This window comes from Onychostoma macrolepis, chromosome 03 (assembly GCF_012432095.1).
Source record: "Onychostoma macrolepis isolate SWU-2019 chromosome 03, ASM1243209v1, whole genome shotgun sequence".
NCBI classification, from domain to species: domain Eukaryota; kingdom Metazoa; phylum Chordata; class Actinopteri; order Cypriniformes; family Cyprinidae; genus Onychostoma; species Onychostoma macrolepis.
The window spans coordinates 24,704,945-24,728,390 of record NC_081157.1 but is presented as its reverse complement, the minus strand read 5'-3'; the positions used below and the strand labels follow the sequence as shown (position 1 = coordinate 24,728,390).

At 37.8% G+C, this 23,446-nt stretch overlaps 1 protein-coding gene across 4 annotated transcripts; it reads right to left on the bottom strand.

The window, feature by feature from the left end:
- Nucleotides 1-266: 266 nt before the first annotated feature.
- pdgfab (platelet-derived growth factor alpha polypeptide b) lies at nt 267-20,942 on the bottom strand. Of its 4 annotated transcripts, none has more exons than XM_058771787.1 (8): nt 20,177-20,942; nt 20,021-20,107; nt 18,908-19,004; nt 12,429-12,554; nt 9,943-10,133; nt 4,628-4,757; nt 4,020-4,147; nt 267-2,902 (listed from the first exon to the last, which is right to left on the bottom strand). In XM_058771787.1, the coding sequence occupies exons 2-7, from the start codon at nt 20,081-20,083 to the stop codon at nt 4,065-4,067; spliced, it is 690 nt and encodes a 229-aa protein (XP_058627770.1). In that variant the 5' UTR covers nt 20,084-20,107; nt 20,177-20,942; the 3' UTR covers nt 267-2,902; nt 4,020-4,064. The 4 variants fall into 4 exon arrangements, with proteins under 4 accessions (XP_058627770.1, XP_058627768.1, XP_058627769.1 ...); XM_058771785.1 differs by having other exon boundaries at nt 18,908-19,007; nt 20,177-20,936; XM_058771786.1 differs by having other exon boundaries at nt 18,908-19,007; nt 20,021-20,282; nt 20,479-20,936.
- Between the last annotated feature and the right edge of the window lie 2,504 nt (nt 20,943-23,446).

Sequence of the window (23,446 nt, the reverse complement as noted above, 5' to 3'; positions counted from 1 at the left end):
AAATGAAAGGATTATTGGTAATTGGCCTTGGGTAACCTAACGCCACAGGAGTGGATGGGATAGAGTAAGGAGAAAAATGGATTCAACGAAGAACAATCAGACTTCTTGTCCTATAGTGTGCAGGGTTTTTTCTCAGCTGAAACCCTATTATCTTAATTATTTACTTGAAGTATCCCGAGTTTCAGGTATGCTCTAACCTGCTAATAAACATATTTCATTTATAATTAATAATAATAGATTTAACAAATGATTTATTTTGTGTAATATTCATTTATTTAGTTTCATTTGGCATTTCAATCACAGTCTCACAAACCACCTGTAGTTCCATCATACACCCTATAGAGGCTCATAAACCTTGTGTTGGAAATGGGTTATCTATGCTCAGCAGGGAATCATTGTTATTTGTACAGCTAATATGACTCCAGAAATATTTTCATGCTTCTTCTTACACTTTCTTACTATAAAGTTTCTGTATTTCACGCATAACTGCCCATGATCCTACGTCCTGTTATTGTACAACTCCAGACATGCAAGATGTGTCATGTAGGAATGCACTTTAAAAAAAAAAGTCTATGGTCGGGATGTACTTCCTATTGGGACAACAGGAGAACGTGCGTGTGACCAGAGAATCCCACAATTTAAGGATATGACAGAAGTGAATTGCATCGTCGAAACTTATAAGCAGTTCAGTACAGAAACACTGAACAGACTAGCAGGTTCCAGCACCTGAACATAACAATCTAAATCACCCAGCTGCCAAAGCGAAGAGTGCCACGAAACAATAACAAAATCACAGTAGCTACAGAGCTAAATCAGGTCATACACCATTAGACAAACAAATATACAACCAGCCTTACAAATTTGGTTAATGGTGTTGTAATTGAAACCACAAAATGGTAACTTCAGCCCAACTGTATATATTTTAGTCAAATACCCATGATGTTGTAGAAAGTGAATATGGGTTGTACCAGACAGACTGCTGCATGACTCACGGTTATAAATACAAAACAAACATTAAGGCACAAAGAATAAAACGAGTCAAAGCTTTGCTCCACCCCCTCAACTGTCTCCACAGCTTGTTGCTGTGATTCACAGTGATTCAGACCTCCAGGTGCTCTTTAGATGGCCAGACGTGCCACTTGGAGGTCAGGAGTGTGACAAAGTGCCGAATTCTGTTGTAGAGCCAATGCCAGGGCTGCTCCATCTGTCTGGCATGTGTCAAAAATGACAAGAACCAGTGGAGTCCCTGCAGCAAGACACAACTCGAGCCAGAGTCAACAACCGGCCTGGAAGAACATGAAAGCTCTTGCTTGAGCACTTTTGCAACAGACTGTAAATGTCATAAATACAGCCCTCAGAGATTTCAGTGCTCGTCGTTTAGAGTGCTGATTGCGCAAAAGATCCCTTTAAACACCATTTAACATTTTGCCACCCTAGAAACATTGAGTTTATTTACATGCACAACAATATGCAAGAAAACCACATTCAGGATATGAAAAGATTTCTCCATGTTGACATCAAAACGAAAACAGGGTCTTGGGCAAAAATCTAGATGTGGCAATCAGGTTTTACTTGAACAGTTTATGTCCTTTTCCCCAGTAGAAAAACTCAGTTTAAGGTCTGAAGGTAAGTGTGTGTATCCTTTAGGAATCAAATTAACAGGATCTAAAATTTCTGAAAATGTACTCTTTATTTGTTTTTATATCTTTATTTATAACAAAGCTGCATACCTAAGGTAAGTGTTTATTGACTATTTGAATGATCTTTGTCTCTCTTTGTATGTTAGCATTAAATATGTTACGGTGAGTAAAGAAGCAAATTATGAACCAACATCTTATGACTAATGATGCTTGTGTCATGGCCAATCTGTTGATACTGTATAGCATTTACTCTTAATGGGCCATCTTATCCCATCATACAACCATTACACCACAATAACAGAAACACATACATACACATACTTCCTGCTTGATTCTACATTAGCATTATAAATATATTTTTAACAAAAATAAAGCATCTTTCCACAACTGTCTCTTACATGTCTTCCTATGACACATATTTCCAGGACAAAAACCTAGTATTTTTGCTGTAAAATATAAGCAAGAATGAATTAAAATATTGAGAAAAATGTTACTGATAATACTTCCAGATCAATGAAGATGAGCTCTTCTTACATTGGACTGAGAAACGAAGAGTGTGAGAAAGAGAGATCGCATACATAAATACTTTATTCTGGCATAATGACTGCATTACACTGCCTTCTGTAAGTCTTTGTTCACGGACAGGCAGTTGAACTCTTCGGAAGGACAAAACTTTCTAGAGGCACATTGTATATAGCAGTTTCAATGTTCTGGACCCAAGAGGACTAAGGCAGAGAACAACAGAAAATTGCGTCTTCCGTTTTAGCAAGGTTATATGACAGCACATCCTTTAATATGTTCATCCTCTTTTTGAATGACTGGAGTCCATTAGTTAGTCCATCCTTCACGGGCATCTGGACTCCATCCAAACACAAGCATGTGAAGTTCATGGTCTCTACAAACTTAGTGTTCTCCAAAAGACTTTCTCCTCATCTTTGACCTTTACGAGAGTCGTACACACAAACAACAGAGAATCGACACAAACATCGTCCTTTTCAGTTTCGTTTCCGCCCAGTGTTTGACCACTTAATAATTAACCGAATACCAATCTTGTTTGTCTTCAGTGTTTGACAGAGTACGTAGAAAGCACCTTTGGTGTTGTATTTGTGTATAATGTTCCTCTGGATACAGTATGTTTTTTGAACAGCAATGGGGGTCAGTAGGGTCAGAGTTCAGAGGTCAAAGTCCCAGTGCTGCTGGAGCATTACGTAGCCACTGTTGTCCTTCAATCGCTCATTTGATGTGGTTTCACCTCATGTCCACTGGAGGGAGAGAAAGGAAACAAAAGAACTGTTAACAAGCAATCACGTTTTTGTGGAATCTGGTGCAGTTTCAAAATGATTTGATTGTGATTTTTTTCTTTAGTAAGACATGCGGTTTGTTTGAGAGACACTTATCCACCACACAGTGATTTTAATGTGTATTATTGGAAAGTCTATGCAGAAAGAAAGAACAATGTGAAAGGAACAATCTTTGTGATGAAGTCCACCAAACCATCAATCCACACATTTTCATTCACAAACACTCAAAATTATGGCAACCAAACAAGCTCTGTTCCAAAACCTATTGAGCTGCCTAGCATTTTAAGATAACTAACAAAATATATTGGAATAAATTGGAGTTGAGTCTCTGAGTGGTGTGTGGAGTTGCCATCTATGCAAAGCTTTCCAAACCAGTCACTTCCACTTTGGCATGGCTTCTCTGATGACGTCAGTTTGACGGATTGGGCCATGGCTTGGGCAGAATATGCTTAAACATGCCCCTCCAACCGTTAATTTGCTGCGAGTGAGAGATGAGGAGCGCAAAAATAAAACCCCCGCCCTCTACTCAATATTCCATTTCAGTTGGAAATATGTCACCATACTGAAATCCAGTCAGCAGCAACTTCCAGTTCACATGGACTTGGATTGCCTTAGGGTGTCAAATTCAGTTCCTGGAGGGTCACTGTCCTGCAGAGATTAGCTCCAACCCTAATTAAACAACTGAACCAGTTAATCCAGGTCTTCAGACTCACCAGGCAGGTGTATTGGAGCTGGTTGGAGCTAAACTCTACAGGACAATGGCCCTCCAGGACCAGAGCTTGGCACATGTGCCTTAGAAGGTAGATGCCTAGGTAGGCGGTAGACAGCAAGGCAGCTCACTTGGTTTTGGAAAAGAGCTCAATTATATACATGATGAACACAGTTTGATTTCATAAAATATGTTGCATCAAACAGACAATCCCGTGACCCATGCAGCAAAGCGAAACACAGCACAGTGCAAACATCTCTCTCGCTCAGTGTTGCATGACTCTGATTGAACGTCTCGCTCTTTCTCCTGATCGGTTCATGCCAATGATTGGTTGCGAAGTGGCAGGGGTTCTGTCCACTGCGGTCCTACCTGCAGGATATTTTGGTCCGCTGCGTATTAGGAAATGTTTGCCTTTTATTGAATATCCTTGTTGGTCTGTGCTGCCACTGCTTGCTTTCTGTGTTTCCGTTTTTTACCATTTTTAACTGTGCGTGGGCCTGGAAACACAAGTTTGGGGAAAGGTGCAAGCCAGATGATGGGCAGAATGTGGTTGAGTAGAAAAAAGAAAGCAAGAAGGAAAGCAAGCAAGAAAGATTAAAAAGTAAGAATTTATGGCCTCGGGGAGGTGTAAAACAGACTGTAATTGCACTTCATAAATATTTGAGCCTCATGAGCTTCCAACCCTTTTATCTCGGCACAAGGTTTTTTCACACACGAGAGCAGAAACCTGCTGAACCTGAAGGAGAGCCCTCAGACACACTTCTATGTGTTTCAGCATTTGCACACACCTGTGGTCTTTCTTATCCATTCAATTGCATCATTGCCCAGCACAGTAAAACACAAGCTCACACAGGTGTGTTTGTCTGCGGTGACAGCACAATGCCACAGGCCGCCAAGTGCACAATCCATAGCCAAATAATCATTCAAAGATCAGGCCAAACATTCGGTGTATGCATGTGTATGCGTGACATATGTACCTGTGTCTGCTTCCGCGTGCTCGGTCAAGTGATGCTGTGGTGTGCACACGCATTCCAAATGATCCTCTAACCGGACAAGCACCTCCTTCAATTTTGCTTTCTTACGTGACGCAAACTCTACCTTCGCCACCTGGAAGAAGAGAGAAAGACCAGGTTAGATTAGTGATGAATAGTTTTTCAGAGAATTTGTGTAGCATACATGGCGACAGCACAGACTCTTAACTGTTAAGGTAGTACATGCTCAGTTAGCTCCAAACCCTGCCAAATGGTCAAAGGCAACAGTGGAAAAATTTGTCTAACAATTCCTGGGCAATAAGCCCAAAACAGTTACATGTTCCACAGTTAACGCCCCACTGCAGCACACTAAACTCAAAATAACCACCCAGCCTTACACAGGGGTCGACTCGTGTCTTTTGTTGTGCTAATTTTAACGCTTAGGCCTCTATTTCGTCTCACTGTTCTGCTAATGCTTGGCTGAATATTCTTTGAAAGCTGTACAGACGTGGCTGTGCACGAGATGGATCAGAACGCTGAAAGTTGAGTACACCCGGGTAAGTGGTTCCTGATAACGTTCCTGGACCAGTCCTCCCAACTCTGCACATTTTGCATGTCTCCTTTGTCTAACACACCAATTTCAGGTCTTGGAGTCTCTACTAATGAGCTGATGGGTTGAATCAGGTGTGTTTGATTAAGGAGATATGCTGTGCAGTGTTGAGGGGGCTCCAGGAACGTGGTTGGAAACTACTCTGAAACTACTAGACAGATGTTTCTGACTTTTGTAGTCAAGTCTTAAGTTGAAATAAGTTCAACTTATGGAAAAACAAAATTGAGACCTTTTCCCATTCCACTGCCCACATCTCACATTTTTAAATGTAAAAATGTGCTCTTTGTTAATGTCCCCTCGATTGGTCTTTTTAGCAGGGAAATACATGCTTAATTTGGTAAAAGTTGGTTTTATGGGTTGCTAAAGAGGTTTTGTAGTGCGGTAAGGAATGGTACTCTCCTTGCTCCATCAGAAATGACCTAGAAAGCGATCAAACCACCACATTTTGAGTGTGCACAATGGGACTGCACATTTGCAATGCGTTGGCCAAACATTCAAGTATGCATTGGTGTGCTTCCATGGAGTATTTTTCTGGCTTAGAACACAATCACTAAATTCAGTGCATGACTCACAGAGTGCAAATAAAAACTCAGTCTATCATGCAAGTGCAATTGGTCTAGCATTATGGAACAAATGATGCAACACTTGGAAACTCCCACAAACCTATAGAGAAACGTCAAAATGATGGTAGGGAGCGAGAGACAGTGAAACGGGCCTGTTTCGGTGACTCTGTCCACCCGGTTATACCTCTTTCCCTCTGTCTGCTGCCCACCTCTCCCTCCTCTTGGACATTCTTGTGCTTGGTTATATTTACAGAGCCAAGTCTAAAACAGCCTGTGGCGTGCAAGAATGTTCTGCGACTGAGGATGAAGGGTGAGACAGACTCCGAGGGGCTTGAGAACTGGTCGGGGGGTTGGGTAAGGGGTTCAGCAAAGGGTCATAATAAGAAAAAAAAAAAAAAAGAGTCCTCGCACCATCCTTTGCTGCCCCCCACCCCAATATTCTCTTTCAAATTCAATTTATCAATGCTATTGCATCTCGGTTTCAAGTCCAAACTTCACACATGCGCTTGCCCATATACTCGAATGCGCTTTATAAAAAGGCCCAAGTTTCTCAGGAGGCCCTTCCAAGCTCTATTTATAAACTACTGTGCTTTACGCCGCAATGAAAGCCCTGCGAAATCCCAGCGCAGCGCACTAATGGTGTGACATCTGATCCAGCCCTGGCTCCAGCAACCCCAACCCCCTCTGACTCGCCCTGCGCTCTGTGAGGACTATTGTCCAGGGTCTGGATAATTGGCATTGGGATTTCCCCGCAAGAAAGGTCAATAAAGAAAGGGTGAGAGAAAGAACGGGCATCAGGAGAGGTGCATCATGGGTAATTAGCATGGGAACAAAGGGAAATGGACACGTAGCCAAGGGACAGGCAGTTTTTCTGCACATCTGTCAGTGGGTAAATCTGACGACAAAACGCTGCGGATAAAGCGAAACCGAGAGCCGCAGAAAGAGTGGGGGTCCGATGGCAGGCAAGCGACTGGTGGGGCAACCCGAAAAGAAAGAGGGGTGTGGGGAGCAAGCGTTCTTATTGAGTGAGTGACAAAGAGAGGCTTGAACAGGAACAAGGGATGCTGGGAGGGGGAGAAATAAGGGAAACTTTTATCTCATGACCTGCATGTCTAGAGTTACAGAAAGAGTATGGGCGAAATCTCTGCTGTAAAACACACACACTGGCACCCAGACAATCACGAAGATAAGGGGAAAAGGTGATCTAATCTGTACACTTCCTGTCATAGCCCTTTATAAACGTCCCTAAACACCAGCAGAAAGTCAGAGAGAGCGAAAAGATGGAAAGAACACAGAATTATAGATGACGAAAGCAATTACAGCCCACCACATGCAAAGAAAAACAAACAGAGAGAGAGAGAGGATAACTTTTTTTTTTCTTTCTTGCATTTCAAAGCATTTTTGGATTCTTGAATAATCTTTCAATGATTCTCATTTAAATCTCATGCATTCAAACTGATGTATAAGGCAAGGTGTTATGATGTATGAATAATATATTATTTAAGCACTTCAACAAACTTTTTAAAATCCTCTGTAATGCCCATTTATTTATATCGTACTTACAAGAGCATTACTGTAATCATGCAAAGAAACTAATTTAAGTCAAAGACTGCATGCTTTTGTCAATATATAGATTATATATTATTGTAACTTCACAGGCAGATGAATAAAAAAAAAAATCTGACGTATGAGACGGCGTTAACATGAGCTTACTGTAAATGTTGAACACAGAGCTATGGTGTTCAGTTTTTGTTAGCTACATCAGCCTTTCCACTCCAATACAACAGGCTCTTTTGGAATATTTTGCTGTATTTTCTATATTAATACGACGTTCATTCGATTTAGCACTATTTGTGTTTCCTCAGTGTTTGCGTCAGAGATGGGGCCCGTATCCTCACTAACCTGGGCCATTTGAGGCTCTTTAATACCCAAAGTCAACACTCGCAACACACCTCGTGCTTCCAGTGCCAGTATAAACCATGCATGATTTCCCTTCATACCGACCTCTAAAGGAGGAATCCAAATCCGGCTCATCCAAACACAAACACTTGCCTTTTGAACCACATCACATGCTGTATTCTTACACTCGCTCACAAACATTCCAAATCAGGAATATCCTCACTTAGTCTCTTCATTAGGAAAGAACAGCGGTGTTCTGGATTTAGTAACTTTAGCAGTCCAATTACCAGAGATGAAAATAAAATAAGCATCATTCACACACACTCAGCTGCCTATCTAGATATTCCTACATTAAGGAAACCACAGTGACCTTGTTCATTGTTGATGCTGAGGAAAAGTTTGCCTCAGGTTGGGTTCAGGTACGCTGATTCATAGATGGAGCGATACGACACCTTAAAATCTCCCAGCAAACCATGTAGGCTAACAAGATTTCAAGAAGAGACTTAAAAGGATAATAATGAACCATCAAAACAACATTGAACCCAATTGACTTTCACTGAATAAATTAAAAACAGAAAAAGCAAAGTCATACAGGTTTGTAAAGGCATGAAGGCTACTAAATGATGCCATAATCACTTGTCAAGTCCCTTTCAGCTTTCTGTTGTGTTAACAGATGTTTAAATGTGGCCTCTTCTCACACTTCAGGTCTGATCTGAATCTCCTCACTGTAAAACGAGGTTTATTCTGTCTGGGGTCCAGCTCCTCTCCCCTCCCCCAGTACTTCATTGCAGCACCTGTTGTTGTAGTGCTGTGAGATGATGTTTGCATGCAAGTAAGTGTGTGTGTGTGTGTGTGTGTGTGTGTTTTAGCAAGGCTAATAGACAAACTGCAACACAGAAGTTCTGGGAAAATCATTAGTACTGTACACCAGGACGATAGCAAGAGAGAAAGTGAAGGGTAAATGAGGTCAAACAGAGACTAGAGAAAGTAACACTCATTATGGTGCATGTAGGAATGGAAATCTTGATTTCAGTTAAAAAAATGCAAATGTCTTTTTGATAGAACCATGTGCATGTGTTGCATCTAACCTGGAAATTTTCATTTTATAGCCTGATTTGAATTAAAGCTGCAAAATGTATGTCATGTTTTATTGTTGATTTGACATTTGTTACTGAAACAGACAAAAGGTTTGGAGATTTCAGTCCCAACTCGAGCAGATAGGAGCTGTGCTAGCATGATAAGAATGGCTGATGAGTGAACTGACTTGCCTTAAAGCTATCAACTCCTGTTACACTTTACATAACAGCTCAATCACTACTGAGAGAGAAGGAGAGAGAGAGACAGGCTAAATGCCAGAGAAAATATTAAGAAATATAAATGGATTGCAAAAAAAAAAAAAAGAACATGGAGGAGAAAAATAGACAGACAGATAAGGACAGACAGACAGACAGATAGATAGGGACAGACAGACAGACAGGCTAGATGAAGTTTAACTCCAGTAAGTGTTGCTAGACTCATTATCTGGTGTTATGTTCCACACCCAGCAGTGTTTCCTTTGAAACGAGCTTATCACTGCAATGAACCAAAGTACAGAAGAAATGTGGCCAAGCACACGCGCACACACACACACACACACACACACACACACACACTCCTGTGCAGCGAGGCCTATTTACAGTCTGTCTTTTTTATATCGCGACTCTGAACAGCAGTAGCTTGTGCAGACCTGCTCCTTTTTTAGGATGAGAAGGAAAAAGTGAGGGAAGGGTAAATACATCTCTTAAGAGTATTTGCTCAAATATATACCACCATAGCTGGAAAGAAACACACATAATATATTCTCGTCCCATCCCTGTGCTCAGAGCTGGAAAAAAAACATACAAGACTAACATCTGTATTCATTTTATGTGGAAAAATGGATAGTGCTTTACAATCAACTGAACGTCCATTCAGAAGATTGCGGAATATGAATAAATGAACAAATAAATAAATAATGGAATATAAAATGTTCATATAAATACATACACACTACTGTTGAAAGGTTTGTGGTTGGTAAGATTTAATGTAAAAAGTCTCTTATACTGACTAAGACTGCATTTATTTGATTCAAAATACAGTAAAACAGTAATATTGTGATGTGGCTCTGGAGTGGGTGTGGCCCTGATATCTATACTGCTTAAGATATAAAGTCACCATTATCTTCCCAGCATTTAAATGGCTTTACAGGACTGTTGATGCATTGCTCTTACCTTGACAGTACGGTGCTGTTTTTTGGAGGGGTGACAGCGCATGTTGCCGGTGTTGCAGCAGCCTGTACAGCGTTTCACCTCCACACACGGAGGCCATATTAGGAAGTTTGCAGCGGTGGGATCCACTTGACTGCGGGGGATCTCATAGATCACTGTCCGTGTCTTGCACATGGCGGGCACTGCTTCCTCTACTGGATGCAAGAAATGAGGATGCATGGATAAATACATTAGAACAAATTCAAGGCAAAGAATATTCAAGATATTACTTATTAATTACTTCAAACAAATCGCACTAAACTACAAAAAAAAAAAAAAAAGTAGAACACTAAACTAAATAAACTAAAAAAAAACTAAAAATAAAATACTTCATGGCTTATGAATATGGTAACCATTAAGCACCATGGAATTATGCTTTATTAACTAGCTCAAGCTTCACAAAACACACTAAAATAAAATACAATATGATAAAATAAAAATACATACAACATAAGAAATTCAATAAAATGGCACATGAATATGTAATTATTCAGTACCATGGCATTAACATTTGATGCCATCATTATACTATGGTATAATTATACGGTATTAATTACAACTAACTCAATCATACAAACACACTAAAAGAAAATAAAGTTTAAAAAAAATAAAAATAAAAAAGTAGTAAAATTTAATTTAATTAAAAACGACCAGGTCACATGATTAAGGTAATCATTCAGTATAACTGAATTACCATCTTTTCAGTTCATTTTTGGGAGAAATTTTTCTCTGAAACTGATGCCATCCAGCAAAACAAAAAGGCCCTTAAAACTGCATGAGTGGCAACTATTAAAGAGGGTTTTTTAATATCTCTGAGCCTCTGTATTTACCTAGACCAAAATAAGATCGACCACAGCACTGAGATCGGCATTCGATCTGGAGGTTTACGCTCTTTCAGAGCAACAGTTGTAACAAAAATGGCACACAGCTATTCTGAGGCCTGAACAGTTTTTCTGTGCGTTTGAGTGAGTGAGTGATTGATTGGAAGGTACAGAGGGGCCAGAATATCCTAACACACACAAAGGCGCACACACACACACACACACACACACACACACACAGCGCTGCGCTCCATGGTTGATGTAAAGGGGAAGGAAGAGCGCATGTCAGAGCTCTATGTGCCAGTGTGAACTCTGTTCAGTTCAACGAGCTGTGACATGAACTTTGAATGTTTGGAATGTCCTGGCTCGGATATGTTTGTGACCTCACAAGTACCACCAATCAAAATACTCTCACGTACAATCAAATAAAGAGGTGCCCTCCAGTCATTGTGACATTCTCTCTGCGTTTTATATCCTCAACATTGGAATTGCACCAATTGTAGATGTTTATGTAACATAAAATCCTGACTATAACATTATTAGGAGAGTTCTGCGGTTTAGCAAATCAATTCTGCAAACTGGAATATCAAATAAAACATTTACAAATAAAGCACCGTTTCCATCCAACGAGTCAAAGAGAACAAAATCGCCACTTCCTGATAAACTGGCACTGAATCTAAAAATTTTCATAGGCTACATGATAAATTACTTGCGCCTCAGAGCGAGCAGACGAAACGCAATAAATGCAGTCATTGCTTTCGGAGGTGGATGCTGCTGTTTGGGAACGCAGTCGTGACAATTATACAGAAATACTTTGATGACAGACTTTCCTCAGGCGTTTCAGAACGACCAAAACAACATATAGATGCTGTAAACGAGATCGGTCTGCTGCTAGTCAAGTTATCCCGTTTCATAGCCCAAAGTCACATGACTTTTTCAATGCGCATGGAGGAATTTATTCGGTAAATGTGTTTCCATCGTAGTTCCATGCGCATTTTTTCTTATTGCATAAAAAGTTTATCCTATTCAATTGTGCGCATATGTTTTTTATGCACATTTTTAGAATTTATGTGCATCTTGGCGTTTTATCCAGCGTTTTTTAATGCGATATTCCAAAACGCGCATAAAAATAAGGTGGATGGAAACTAGGGTTTTGTTACATTGTTAATTTGATTTTTTCTTAAAAAAATATAAAATAAGTGCTATTCTTTTGAACTTTCATCAAAGAATCATAAACAAATGAATCATTAAAAAATGTAACAGACTTCATAGTGTATGCGTAGTATTATATTTTCTCATACAAAATTTGCATTTACAATGCTAAGATGTTTGTTGCCAGATTGTTATTCTCAGACCTTTGCTATATGGTTGTTGTTAAGGTGTTTTTTGTGCAAATGCAGGACAAGTTAAGCACTAAAATTACAAGTGATACCATGGCAATAGTTTAACTATTATCAGTGAAGCACAATCGTTCAGCCAAGCAATGCAGTTCACGAACTGTTTATAGTTGTCAAGCAACTACAGAATTCATCAAATGAGATTCCAGAGGCAGAACTGCTCATTTATGAAATATTTCTTAAACTGAACATTGTCAAGAAGAGTGACATGTCTTTGAGCAGCAGGTCTTACCGACACTCCTCTTCCGTCTGTGGGACAGCTGCAGACTCTTGAGATCTGAGGAAGAGGCCTTGTGCGAGTGATGGCTCTTCTGATGGTGCTTCTGTTTGACCTCCTCAATCACCTCATTTCCAGGACCTCATCAAAACACAGGTTATCCATATTACTTTCATGTTACTCAGCGAAAAGACAAATCACTTTTTCCCCCTTTAAAGCCAAGATGAATCCACAATGAGGCTATTGAAAGTCTCCAGTAGATGCCCCGGAGCCTTCAGAGGCGAAATGGCACTGCCGTGAGTGGCACCAAAGCATGAAATAATTTCCTTCTTCAGAAACTCATTTTTCCACAAACAATGGCTGCTTTATTCACGAGCTTAATTGGAAATTCATCACGATGGATTTCTGGAGGAACGATGTCATTTTGGCCCTGAATGTGGTTGCCAAGTTTATTATAATGTCTTATGTAGCATTGACAAGCCTGATGAACAAATCTGAACTCCTGACAACCTCAGTGGATTTGCCACTGGCACAAATGAGTAAGACAGCCATTCTACACTATTTAAAGAAGAGGCAGGACTGTAAGACTCCTGAATACAATATCAGTCCAGTGTTTAAACAACCCATGATGCATTTGAAAGCTTCACATTAATAATACAGTTTGAATTAATCACGTGACATAACCCACAACACAGAGCGTGACAACTAATACACAAACCGCTTTCCATGTATGAATTAAGAGTTTGGTATATTAAAGGGACAGTTCACCCAAACACGAAAAGTGTTTACTTTATCGTTTACTCACCCTCATGTTGTTTCAAACCTTTTTTTAATTTTTTTTATTCATTTTTCTTCAAATGATATTTTAAAGAATGTTGGTAATCAAACAGCTGCTGGTATTCACTGAATTCACAGTATACTCTCAGAAATAAAGGGGCGGTACCTTTTCAAAAGGTGCACTTTTGTACTTATCAGGTTCTAATACAAACATGTACCTTTTGAAAAGGAACCGCTTTTGTACCTTTATTTCTGAAAAAATAAATAAATAAATACTATGGATGTCAATGGCTACCAGCAACTGTTTGATTACCAACATTCTTCAAAATATCTTCTTTTGTGTTCAACAGAAACTTGTACAGGAATTTGGAACAACATGAGGGTGAAGAAATGACAGAATTTTAATTTGGGGGTAAAAAAAAAGAAGATTATTTTGATCTCAAAATCATTTTCTTTCATCGGTTTCCCTGTGAAACATGAAATAATCTCCTTTTATTTCTACAGATCTAAACTAGTTGCACTTTGAGATGTAAACATTCAGGTACTGTAAGCATATTTATTATATGAAATATGGTATGATATTCTGTCAAAAGAAGCACTCAATTAAAGTGACCGTCTGATTGACATGTAACTCAGCTAACCACTGTTGACTTGTTGCATTCTATGATAAAGTGGCACGAGAAGATAGAACAATTTATGGTGCTGTGTTATAAGCGAAGAAAATATAATATTAAATACCGAAAAATTTTAATTGTTTATTTCTCTTTTCAGTATATTTTTATTGTTCATAAATAGTTTTATATAGTAAAATATTGCAAATATAGAATATATTATACATATAAATATAGTAAAATTACTGTATATTGCATATATTTTTGAATAATTAAAACAAATAATTTATTTTTTCATTAAAAAACTAATAAAACTGATAATTCTTTTCAAATAGATTTATTATTTTTTTCATATTAAATTTTTTTTTTTTTTTTTTGATTTGGTTATAATTTTTTTTTTACAAATAGATAGATAGATGTAGTATATATATATATATATATATATATATATATATATATATATATATATATATATATATATATATATATATATATATATATATATATATATATATATATATATATATATATATATATATATATATATGTGTGTGTGTGTGTGTGTGTGTGTGTGTGTGTAACACATTGAAACTATTTGTAACCACTTAACACTATACACTACAGAATATTTCAGAGTAAAATTGTTATCTGATATTGTTCTATAGATATTTCAGCTGGGTTTAGTTTAGTGTGCAGTGCGGTTAAACATCAAACTGGCTAATCTGTGAGTGGTTGAAGAACTGCGCCCAGCTTTGAGCCGCGAGGGTGCGACCGTCAGGAATGCTGAGAGAGTAAAGCACCCAAACACACTCTCTCAACTTAAAAGACTGCATGACCACACACACAGTCCTGAAGCAGGAAACACAAGTGACATGTCAACAAAAGCCCCACTCTGTTCTGTGTCTCTAGTTCGTCTCATCTTTCCTACCAAATGGAAGGCCATTGTTTTTAAGTTGTTTTTCAGACTCAGTCAAAGAGTGCGCACTGACCCGCAGAGAGAGAGAGTTCAGCATTTGATCCTGCACAACACACCTTATCTCGTTCACATCAAAACTCTGTGTTATGATGTCAAACTCAAGAACTTTGTTCTCTCACACACAAAAACACAAGATGACCAACCGAACAAAAGTACGGCTGTCAAAGCACACTTAAAGGAACAGCTCACCCAGATGTTTTGTCATCAAATGTTGTGAAAGGAAATTGAGTAAAAGATACGCAAAAGAGCAAATGAGATTTGAGATCTACAGTGGAGAGGATTTCAGTGAATAATGGCTTAAAATTTGTTTCTGGATTTTTTTTAATCTTTTGATATGTGTACCTTCTTGTTTGTCAGCGGAATAATAATACATGTTTTCATTTTTATTTATTTATATACTGTACAAAAGTATTATTGCTTATACAGATGAAAAGTGTCATTTATTTGTTTGTTTGTGTATAGATTACTTACTGATATTTATTTTATTAACAATATAGATACAGTATATTAATAGATCAAATATAACAATTATTAAATAATGTGATAATTATTTAATGATAGCAAATAAAAAAGGTGTTTTATGTAATATTTACTCACATTTTAACATATTACATAACATTACACATACATTAAAATAATAATATTTAATTTATTAATAAATTCTATCTATATAGATGATAGATAATAAAATAATTATTAGTAATTAAATAATTTGATTGATGATAGCAAATAAGAAAATGTGTTTTATGTATGAAATGCATCTATTTGCTCACATTTTAACTATTATTATTAATATCGAAAACAGTTATAAAAATTTAGCATTATCTATCAGCAGATTCTGAACCAAAATTTTACAGCGAAAATCATATGAAAATATGTATTTTGTAATATTTACTCATATTTTGTTTTATTAAAATTACATTTATTATTTATTACATTTACTTGTATTTGTTTATTTAGCTAGCAGCATTAAGTAGCATTCTCTATCAGCAGATTCTGAACCAAAAAGGTTGCTAAACATCTCATTTTCATCTCTTATTCTTCCACAGAAGAAAGAAAGTCATACACGTTTGGAAAGACAAATGAGTCATTAAATCATGACAGAATTATCATTTTCAGTGCATTATTCCATCAACTCCTCTTTAACACTGTAAAACTGACACATTTCCATCAAGTATCATTTGGCAGGTGATTTTTATCCACATTAGCTTGCAGCACAATAATTACAGGTACGATCTACCTGCAGCGACCCACTTTTATGTGTCCTCCTCACAACTGAGCGATGCTGATGAAAGCATTCTTGCAGTAACTGTGTAAATTACAGGTTCTGAACTTATAATCTTTGCATTACCAGCGCAGATCTTTAACCACTAGGCCTCTATCATCAAACCCCTCTGTCTCGGACTCTCTCTCTCTATGTGTGTGCTTTCTCTGAATGAATTACAAAGGACAACATTAGCCCTTCTTCACGGATTGACAGCTGTCCTTTCTTCAAACAAAAGGATGTCCCTCCATCTGTGCCGTTTTCTTCTGGATGTGAAAGCGCAGGGCGACAGGAGAGGCAGACAGATGGATGTTGATAAGTTAAAAGGCTGCTGGGAGGCACAGAACAAGTGCGGCCTGTTCCAGGTGAGCGGAGAGGTCACGTGCGCTGACCTCAGAGAAAGAGAGACACCGTTTCCTCCCTAAATCACTGTCACTGCTTTCATGACCTCTAATTATCCGTCCATTAGCGGGAGATACCTATCTGTGCTTTCCTCCTCTCATCATTCGCTCCATGCATGGACAGTTGACGAGGTTAGCGCTCTGATCTGAGGCACAACAGATAGACAGCCTGATTTGTACTGCTTCCTAAATTAGATTAATCAGAACGGAAAACAGGAAAATGCTCATAGCAATAATATCGATAGTCACACAAAACGCTTCTGATATCCATGGAAGCCCATTTCCGCCAGAGATTAAAAAAACAAAAAAGGTAATTCTGACTTTTTTCGGCACAATTCTGAGTTTATATCTCATAATTCAGATTTTTTTCACGCAATTCAGAGAAAAATTGTGACATGTAAAGTCAGAATTGTGGACAAAATCGGAATTGAGATGTTAACTTGCAATAGTGAGTCTATAACTTGGAATTGTAAGATATGAACTTGCAATTCTGAGAAGAAAAGTCAGAATTGTGAGAAAAAAGTCGCAGTTATGCCGATGCGCTATGGGCGTCCCAAGTTCAAATACCAGCTCGAGGACCTAAAAACAAGTCTTTAAAAAAAAATTTATTAAATTTTTTCCCCCAATGGCAGGAAAAAAAGCAGAATTGTGAGAAAAAAGTCAGAAGATATAAGTTCAGAATTTCAAGATGTAAACTGAATTGAAAGAAACTCAGAATTCTGTGTCATATCTCATTAATTCTGACTTTTTTCTCAGAATTGTTAGTTTATATATCACATCTCTGAGAAGAAAAAAACAAACCAAAAAAAGAATAGTCAGATTCAAACTTAGAATTGTGAGAAAAAAATGTCAGGAATTTTTTTTTTTTTTATTTTGAGGAGGAAACAGGTATATATATAATCTCAGTTCAGTAATGCACAGAACATTTTTACATTTTATAAAGAGTTTTGATCTTAACTTTGGTTCCTGAGTGGTTGAGGTTAAGAAACTAAACTTTATGATTACAGTGAGCATGAAACAACTTATTCAAGTTCTTCTCTTTGACTGACATGCGACGGCTTTGAACAGTCTGACTTTAAAAAGATCTGAAAATATACCATCACTGGCGTCAGGCATCTTTTACTAGTCTTTGGTTGTCTGACAGACAGCCTGATTTATGTAGACACCAATAAAACCTAGATTACTAAAATACTATATCCTTGAAATGTTGTATCTATTTGCAACATATCAAGAGTATACTTCACCCAAAGATCAAAAGAAAGAAAAAATATTTAATTAGCCTATTTTTAGGACTACTGAGAATTTTGCACAGCAAACTTATTTTCTTGATTTTATTTTCATTACAGTATTTATTTTACTGTGCTTAAGTGAGTGTGCTTAACTAACTTTAAATAAAATATCAAATAAAATAACTAAAATACTCTAAAAAAAAAAATCTTGAAATAAGAATTATTAAATAAAGTATGCAATTTAAAATAAATATTAAAAAGATAAAGAAAAATTTCTTATTTTTTCTGTACATTCTGGCGTGAAATGTAACCTAGACGTGTTCTTGACAGGTGTGGTGAGATTAACCCATATTGCATATAAAAAAAAAATCGCAGTTTTATGCCAATGCATTGCACACTAATTCTAACCAATGGAGCCAAAGCCCAAACATTTTTTAAAGGCAGATATTTTCTATCAAACTTCAAAGGAGCCCCGCCATTTGATATATTACAAGTGCCTGTGTAAATACCAGCTCAAGTGAACTCAGAGACGGCTCATGTTAGTGATCACTGTAATATTATCCAAACTAAAAGAGAGTGAAGAAGACACAGAAGGAGGAGGAGGGAAACAAGCAGCAGAAGTTGAGATTTCAACCCTGCACAAAGCATATTTCACTCATGCGTTTTACTGTTAATATCAACACTCCTGTTGCAACATCAAATGCCCGGAGGACTTGTATTTATGTGGCGATGCTCTGTTATCATTATTCAACTCGTCCCCCTGCACACCTATCACACCTATGCTCTTACCACAGAAACCAGACTGGTTACACTCATACCCCAAATTATACTGTCTTACTTTTTTTGTGTGTGTGTAATTACCAGTAATTCCCCTGTAAATGAAATTATAGTGGGCAAATGAAACCACTTGTGGACAACTTAAGTATAGGAAAACTTGGCTTCCCGTTCACCGTGACGCAAGTCTGGACATAAGATCCATGCGTTGCTCTAAAAACAGAAGCAATCTGCGAAGAACTATTTATGGCTCTCCACCCATCGCCCAGTATAAACGATACCTTTAAATTGTTTTGTGCCTCTCATAAAACAGAGCTACACGGGCTTTGTGGCAGGTACAACATACACTTACACCACAGCAACTACAACAAACACCTGTAAATAGCCCTGCCATGCAGCACATGAGATTAGCTGTTGAACAAAGTCCACAGAGGTGTCAAGAAGACAATGAGCAGAATTTACCTGGGGAATTTACCTCCAGTAGCCGCTGGAGGTCGCTGATGCTGTTGATTTCGCTGTGGGACAGTCTGTCGATGAAATCTTGAGGGATTGCAAACTCCTTCTGCCGACATAAAAAGAGATCAGTAGCGGCATTTGACAAATCTAGCGACAGAGGTTTAGAAATAGAAATCTATCGAGGTCTATTTCTGCGTATCAGCAGCGTGAACATTGAGAAGTCATTCTGAAGAGGCAGTTTCTAATCACATCAACAAAAATCGATAGGCTACATGTGGAATATTTTACTGTTACAAATTAGAATAATATATAGGATATTTAGCCCGTATGGAAATTCTCCTTATATTTATAAATGTTGTCTGCAGATTTTAGATCTAAATTCTCCCTCGTTAAAATGATTGAAAATGCCATAAAAAAAATATATGGAGTTAAAATGACAACACCTTGAAAACATCAAGTAGCCTACAAGCCGCGTCTCCTCTTTTTATCATTTTATGAGATATTTTATTAGGTTTGTCAGTAGGGGGCGATCTTCAATAGTCAACCCTGCTACGACGAATTTGTACAGTAAAACAGCTGTTATTAAAATAGTTATTTGTATAAATATCAGCGTATGCACATGGCCAATAATGAACTAGAAAAAACACCGAGAGCCCTCGAAGATTGTCAACCCTGTTACATTTTTACAGGCGTACCTATATCCCAACATACAAACATCTAAATAAACGTAAATTTAAGATGGCAATGCATTTCTTCGTCTGATATAAGTGTTTTGTAGAAGTACTGTTAAAAATCTAATAAAAGAACGCTGTAAATATTCCAGAGAACAGCTGATCTACTTATCACATGTTCACCCGCAACCACAATTCAGTTAAAAAAACCATAAAAAAAATAATGATGTGGATCGAAGACGCATTTAACATGGATCATTAATCCATTCTAGAAAATTACAGGCAAAAAAAATAATTAAATCTACCTCATTATGATGAGACTGATTGGTTTAAAGCACTATGACTATGCATACGGTGAATTATATAACCTAAACCTGCGCCGGTGCAAGCTAGAACTTTTCTACGGATCTAACAAGGTTTTGTTTTAGTAGGATCTTTGGCACTTTACCTCAGCAGTTGCCAGCAGAAGGTGCAAGGTGAGGAGCAGAAAGCAGCAGAATAAGGTTCTCATCTCCTTCCAATGTCAAATTTCCACCTAATAAGAAAGATGCAGACTGTAGGAGCCTTGGAACCGCTCCTGAGCGCAGAGAGTCCAGAACCATACCTTGAAGAGATCTCCCTTTAAATGACCCGAAGCACCAGCTCAAGTCTACAGAGGAGAATCCAAACTGCCCTGGTACTCCAGGTGCTGGTACTGGTCCAAACGCGCCCTGTATTGAATCTCAAAAGTGATTTAACTTGCAAAAGGTCGTCATGGCTGTCCAAGCCTGAACAATCCAAAGACAGAAACCCTTTTGCATTGCCTAGGTCAGTATATATATATATACATACATATATATGTATATATATATAGATTAAAACTCAAAGAGAAATTCTTCACAAAAGTTTAGAAGTGAGTCCATGCACCTCATAGATCAGCAGCACTGGATCTTCAAGAAGTATGTCGTCATGCAGTGAAAGTACAATCCCAGGTTAGTATCCATGAATAAAGCAGAAGGAAAGAGCTCAGAGTTGGTCTTGTTCTCTAGAGTTCGTGCACTGAATGCTGTCTCATGCACGTCTCATCTGCGGAATATATGCGCCTCCCCTCGCGCTCCGGTAATCACCGATGAGCGCTCGAGGAGGCGGTTGGCTGGAGCTGCATGTGAAATTTAACCCTTCAACCCCTTACTGAGGAACTCAAATCGCAAATTTGCATGTAAAATGTGTTGATTGAAGCCGTCGTTAAAATCTTAATAACAGCACCTGCAACCCATTTAGCTGTCACTATTCAAAATATAGCTAGAGTGACCTCGAATTACAGCCTATTTTTTATATAAAATTCTTCATTTATAAAATATTAAGTAACAAGGAATGAATAAAGCAAATGCACAATTTGCCGCTAGAAGATATAGTTCCTAACACAGGCTACGAACGTTCATCTATGTCATGATATAGACTAGCTATGTATGTGAACAATTTCATGTCTTAACTGTTAATATGTACATTATAAAATAAATAGTTTGGGTCATGTCTACTGATACACCTAAAACAAGGCCAAACGAAACGTCTAAACACCTGTTTGGCGATGCGAATCAGTGCATGGCCCAGGGCCATAGCGGAGCGCTCGCTGCATAGCAACGTTCTGTGCAATCAGAAACTATATTTTCTACTATATTTTCTTTTTGTAAAACTAACTAATAAAATAGTGTGTGCGCATTTCTAAAACAACAAAAACAGAAGTACAAGTTTCGATAAATATGATAGCCTACTTTACAAAATAATACACCTTTACACAATAGTTTCTATTCTTGTTACCTATGAAAGTCTTCCTGTATTACTCAATTTTCACTTGTGCTTTCAGCAGAATTCCGATTAAATGACGTGAGAAAAAAATCCTGGAGTCCAGCTGTAAGACTTACTCATCCATTCTGAAAGAGAAGAGGATCAGATCTTGATGTACAGTGAGCGACAGAATGACTGTGAGGATCTGAAGAAGGAACAATGATCAGAGGAAATGAAACTTGAATGACGCAAGGAGAGGAACAAGAATTGTGAAGTTTTGGAGAATGAAAAGAGAAAAAAAAAAAAACAGAATAGACTGAATGAAAGATCCATTTCTGTAGGCCTACTGGTTTTCTCTCTCACATTTTGTTTTTCCTTTACCCTTAAATGTTTCACTCTCTGTCACGCATCATGAAGCCACCTTAGGTTTTTTAAAAGCACTTTAATAAATAAACTCTTTTATGACATTATTAACAGAAAGTACAGTCAAATAAAGAAAGTGAGAGTGAAATACAGTGAGCTGTCTGGCACCTGAGAGGGATTCCCCATTAAAAAGTGCTTTCACTGGCAGCTGAGCAGTATGTTCCTATAAGAACATCATGCCCAATAAAGACTTTCACAGAAGCTGGCATGCAGTAAAAACAGCCATAAAGTTGTGGAATATGTTCCAGAAGTAGATGACTGTTTGTTTCCACAGGCTACATGTAGACCAGTATTTGTTAAGTACAGAAGCCTAGCAAAAAAAATGTGAACGTTTAAGTTACAAAAGTTAGTAACAGAGCCAAGGAGTATAGGCTATAAAAAAATACAAAATAAAAAAGTGCAAAATAGAAATAAAATGAGGTGTGGACAAAGGGTAGTGAAAGACCACAAGACTATAAGAACTTGATAGATAGATAGATAGATAGATAGATAGATAGATAGATAGATAGATAGATAGATAGATAGATAGATAGATAGATAGATAGATAGATAGATAGATAGATAGATAGATAGATAGATAGATAGATAGATAGATAGAATGACAGATAGAGAATGCTGCAGTCAGGATGTAATCAGAGTTCGCGAGACTCTCATCAACTGCTGAAGATGGAGCTGAAGGAGGTGGGCTGCTCCTCCCTGTCTTTAAAGCACTCTGTTAAGCTATTTTTAGACTTACAATATGACCAAACCATGCAACCAGTAAACAAAACAGAACTTCACCTCCAGACAAACTCGCACGCTCGTCTGCTCCTCCACTGATATCACTGTGAGTCAGAGCTGAAGGAAACCGACTGTTTCTCCGTGAGCCAAGACGCTTTCAGTGATGACACAGCACAAGCTCAATCACAGCATATCTGAGCAGTGCACACAAACACACCGTTTATACACAGGCAATTAAAAGATTCTTGTCCAAAGGTATATTACGTTACTCCACCAAGGAATCTGCCCTCTCTCCAGTGTGTAGTACACAGTCATCTGCTCTCAGACACTATCACAGTCGAAGAATGTACGCTTGGAGTTATTGCTTTCTGTCAGTCCTCTGTTATCACTTGGTTTCGTTCCTTTACTTTGCCAGAACATTCACTGGGTTTATCTGTCTTCATCAGCAATACCAGCAGTAGTAGGATGTTTTCTGAAACTATTTTGAATTCTTGTTTGTCTGACCTTTGAATTCATTGTGGTTTGTTTAATGCTCATACTTACATTTGTGTGGATAATTCAGGAGAAATAAAACTTGTGACATATCTCATAACCTTGACAACCACATAACAAAATCATGAAAACACTCTGGCTTTTTTGCATGCAAACTTTGCTCCACTTACATTTCTAAAATGTTAAAACGAGAGAGTGTTCTTATACACTTTTCAACCCTGTTTTCTCTCAAACCATCTAGGTGCCTCTACCGTCCCGTGGCAGCTGAAACAGCTGAGAGAGAATGATTCAGTGTATAGCATTCCCCTTCTATTGCCACTTATTCATAAAAATCTTTAAATGCTCAGAAGAGTCAATGATATCAGTGTGATTATTGGATGCTGTTCCTTCAGTTAAAAAAAAATTATACTTTTGCATTTTCTGAAGAAAATGATAATAGTGAATGGCGCTTGTCTGTGCAAAAGTCAGCAGCATA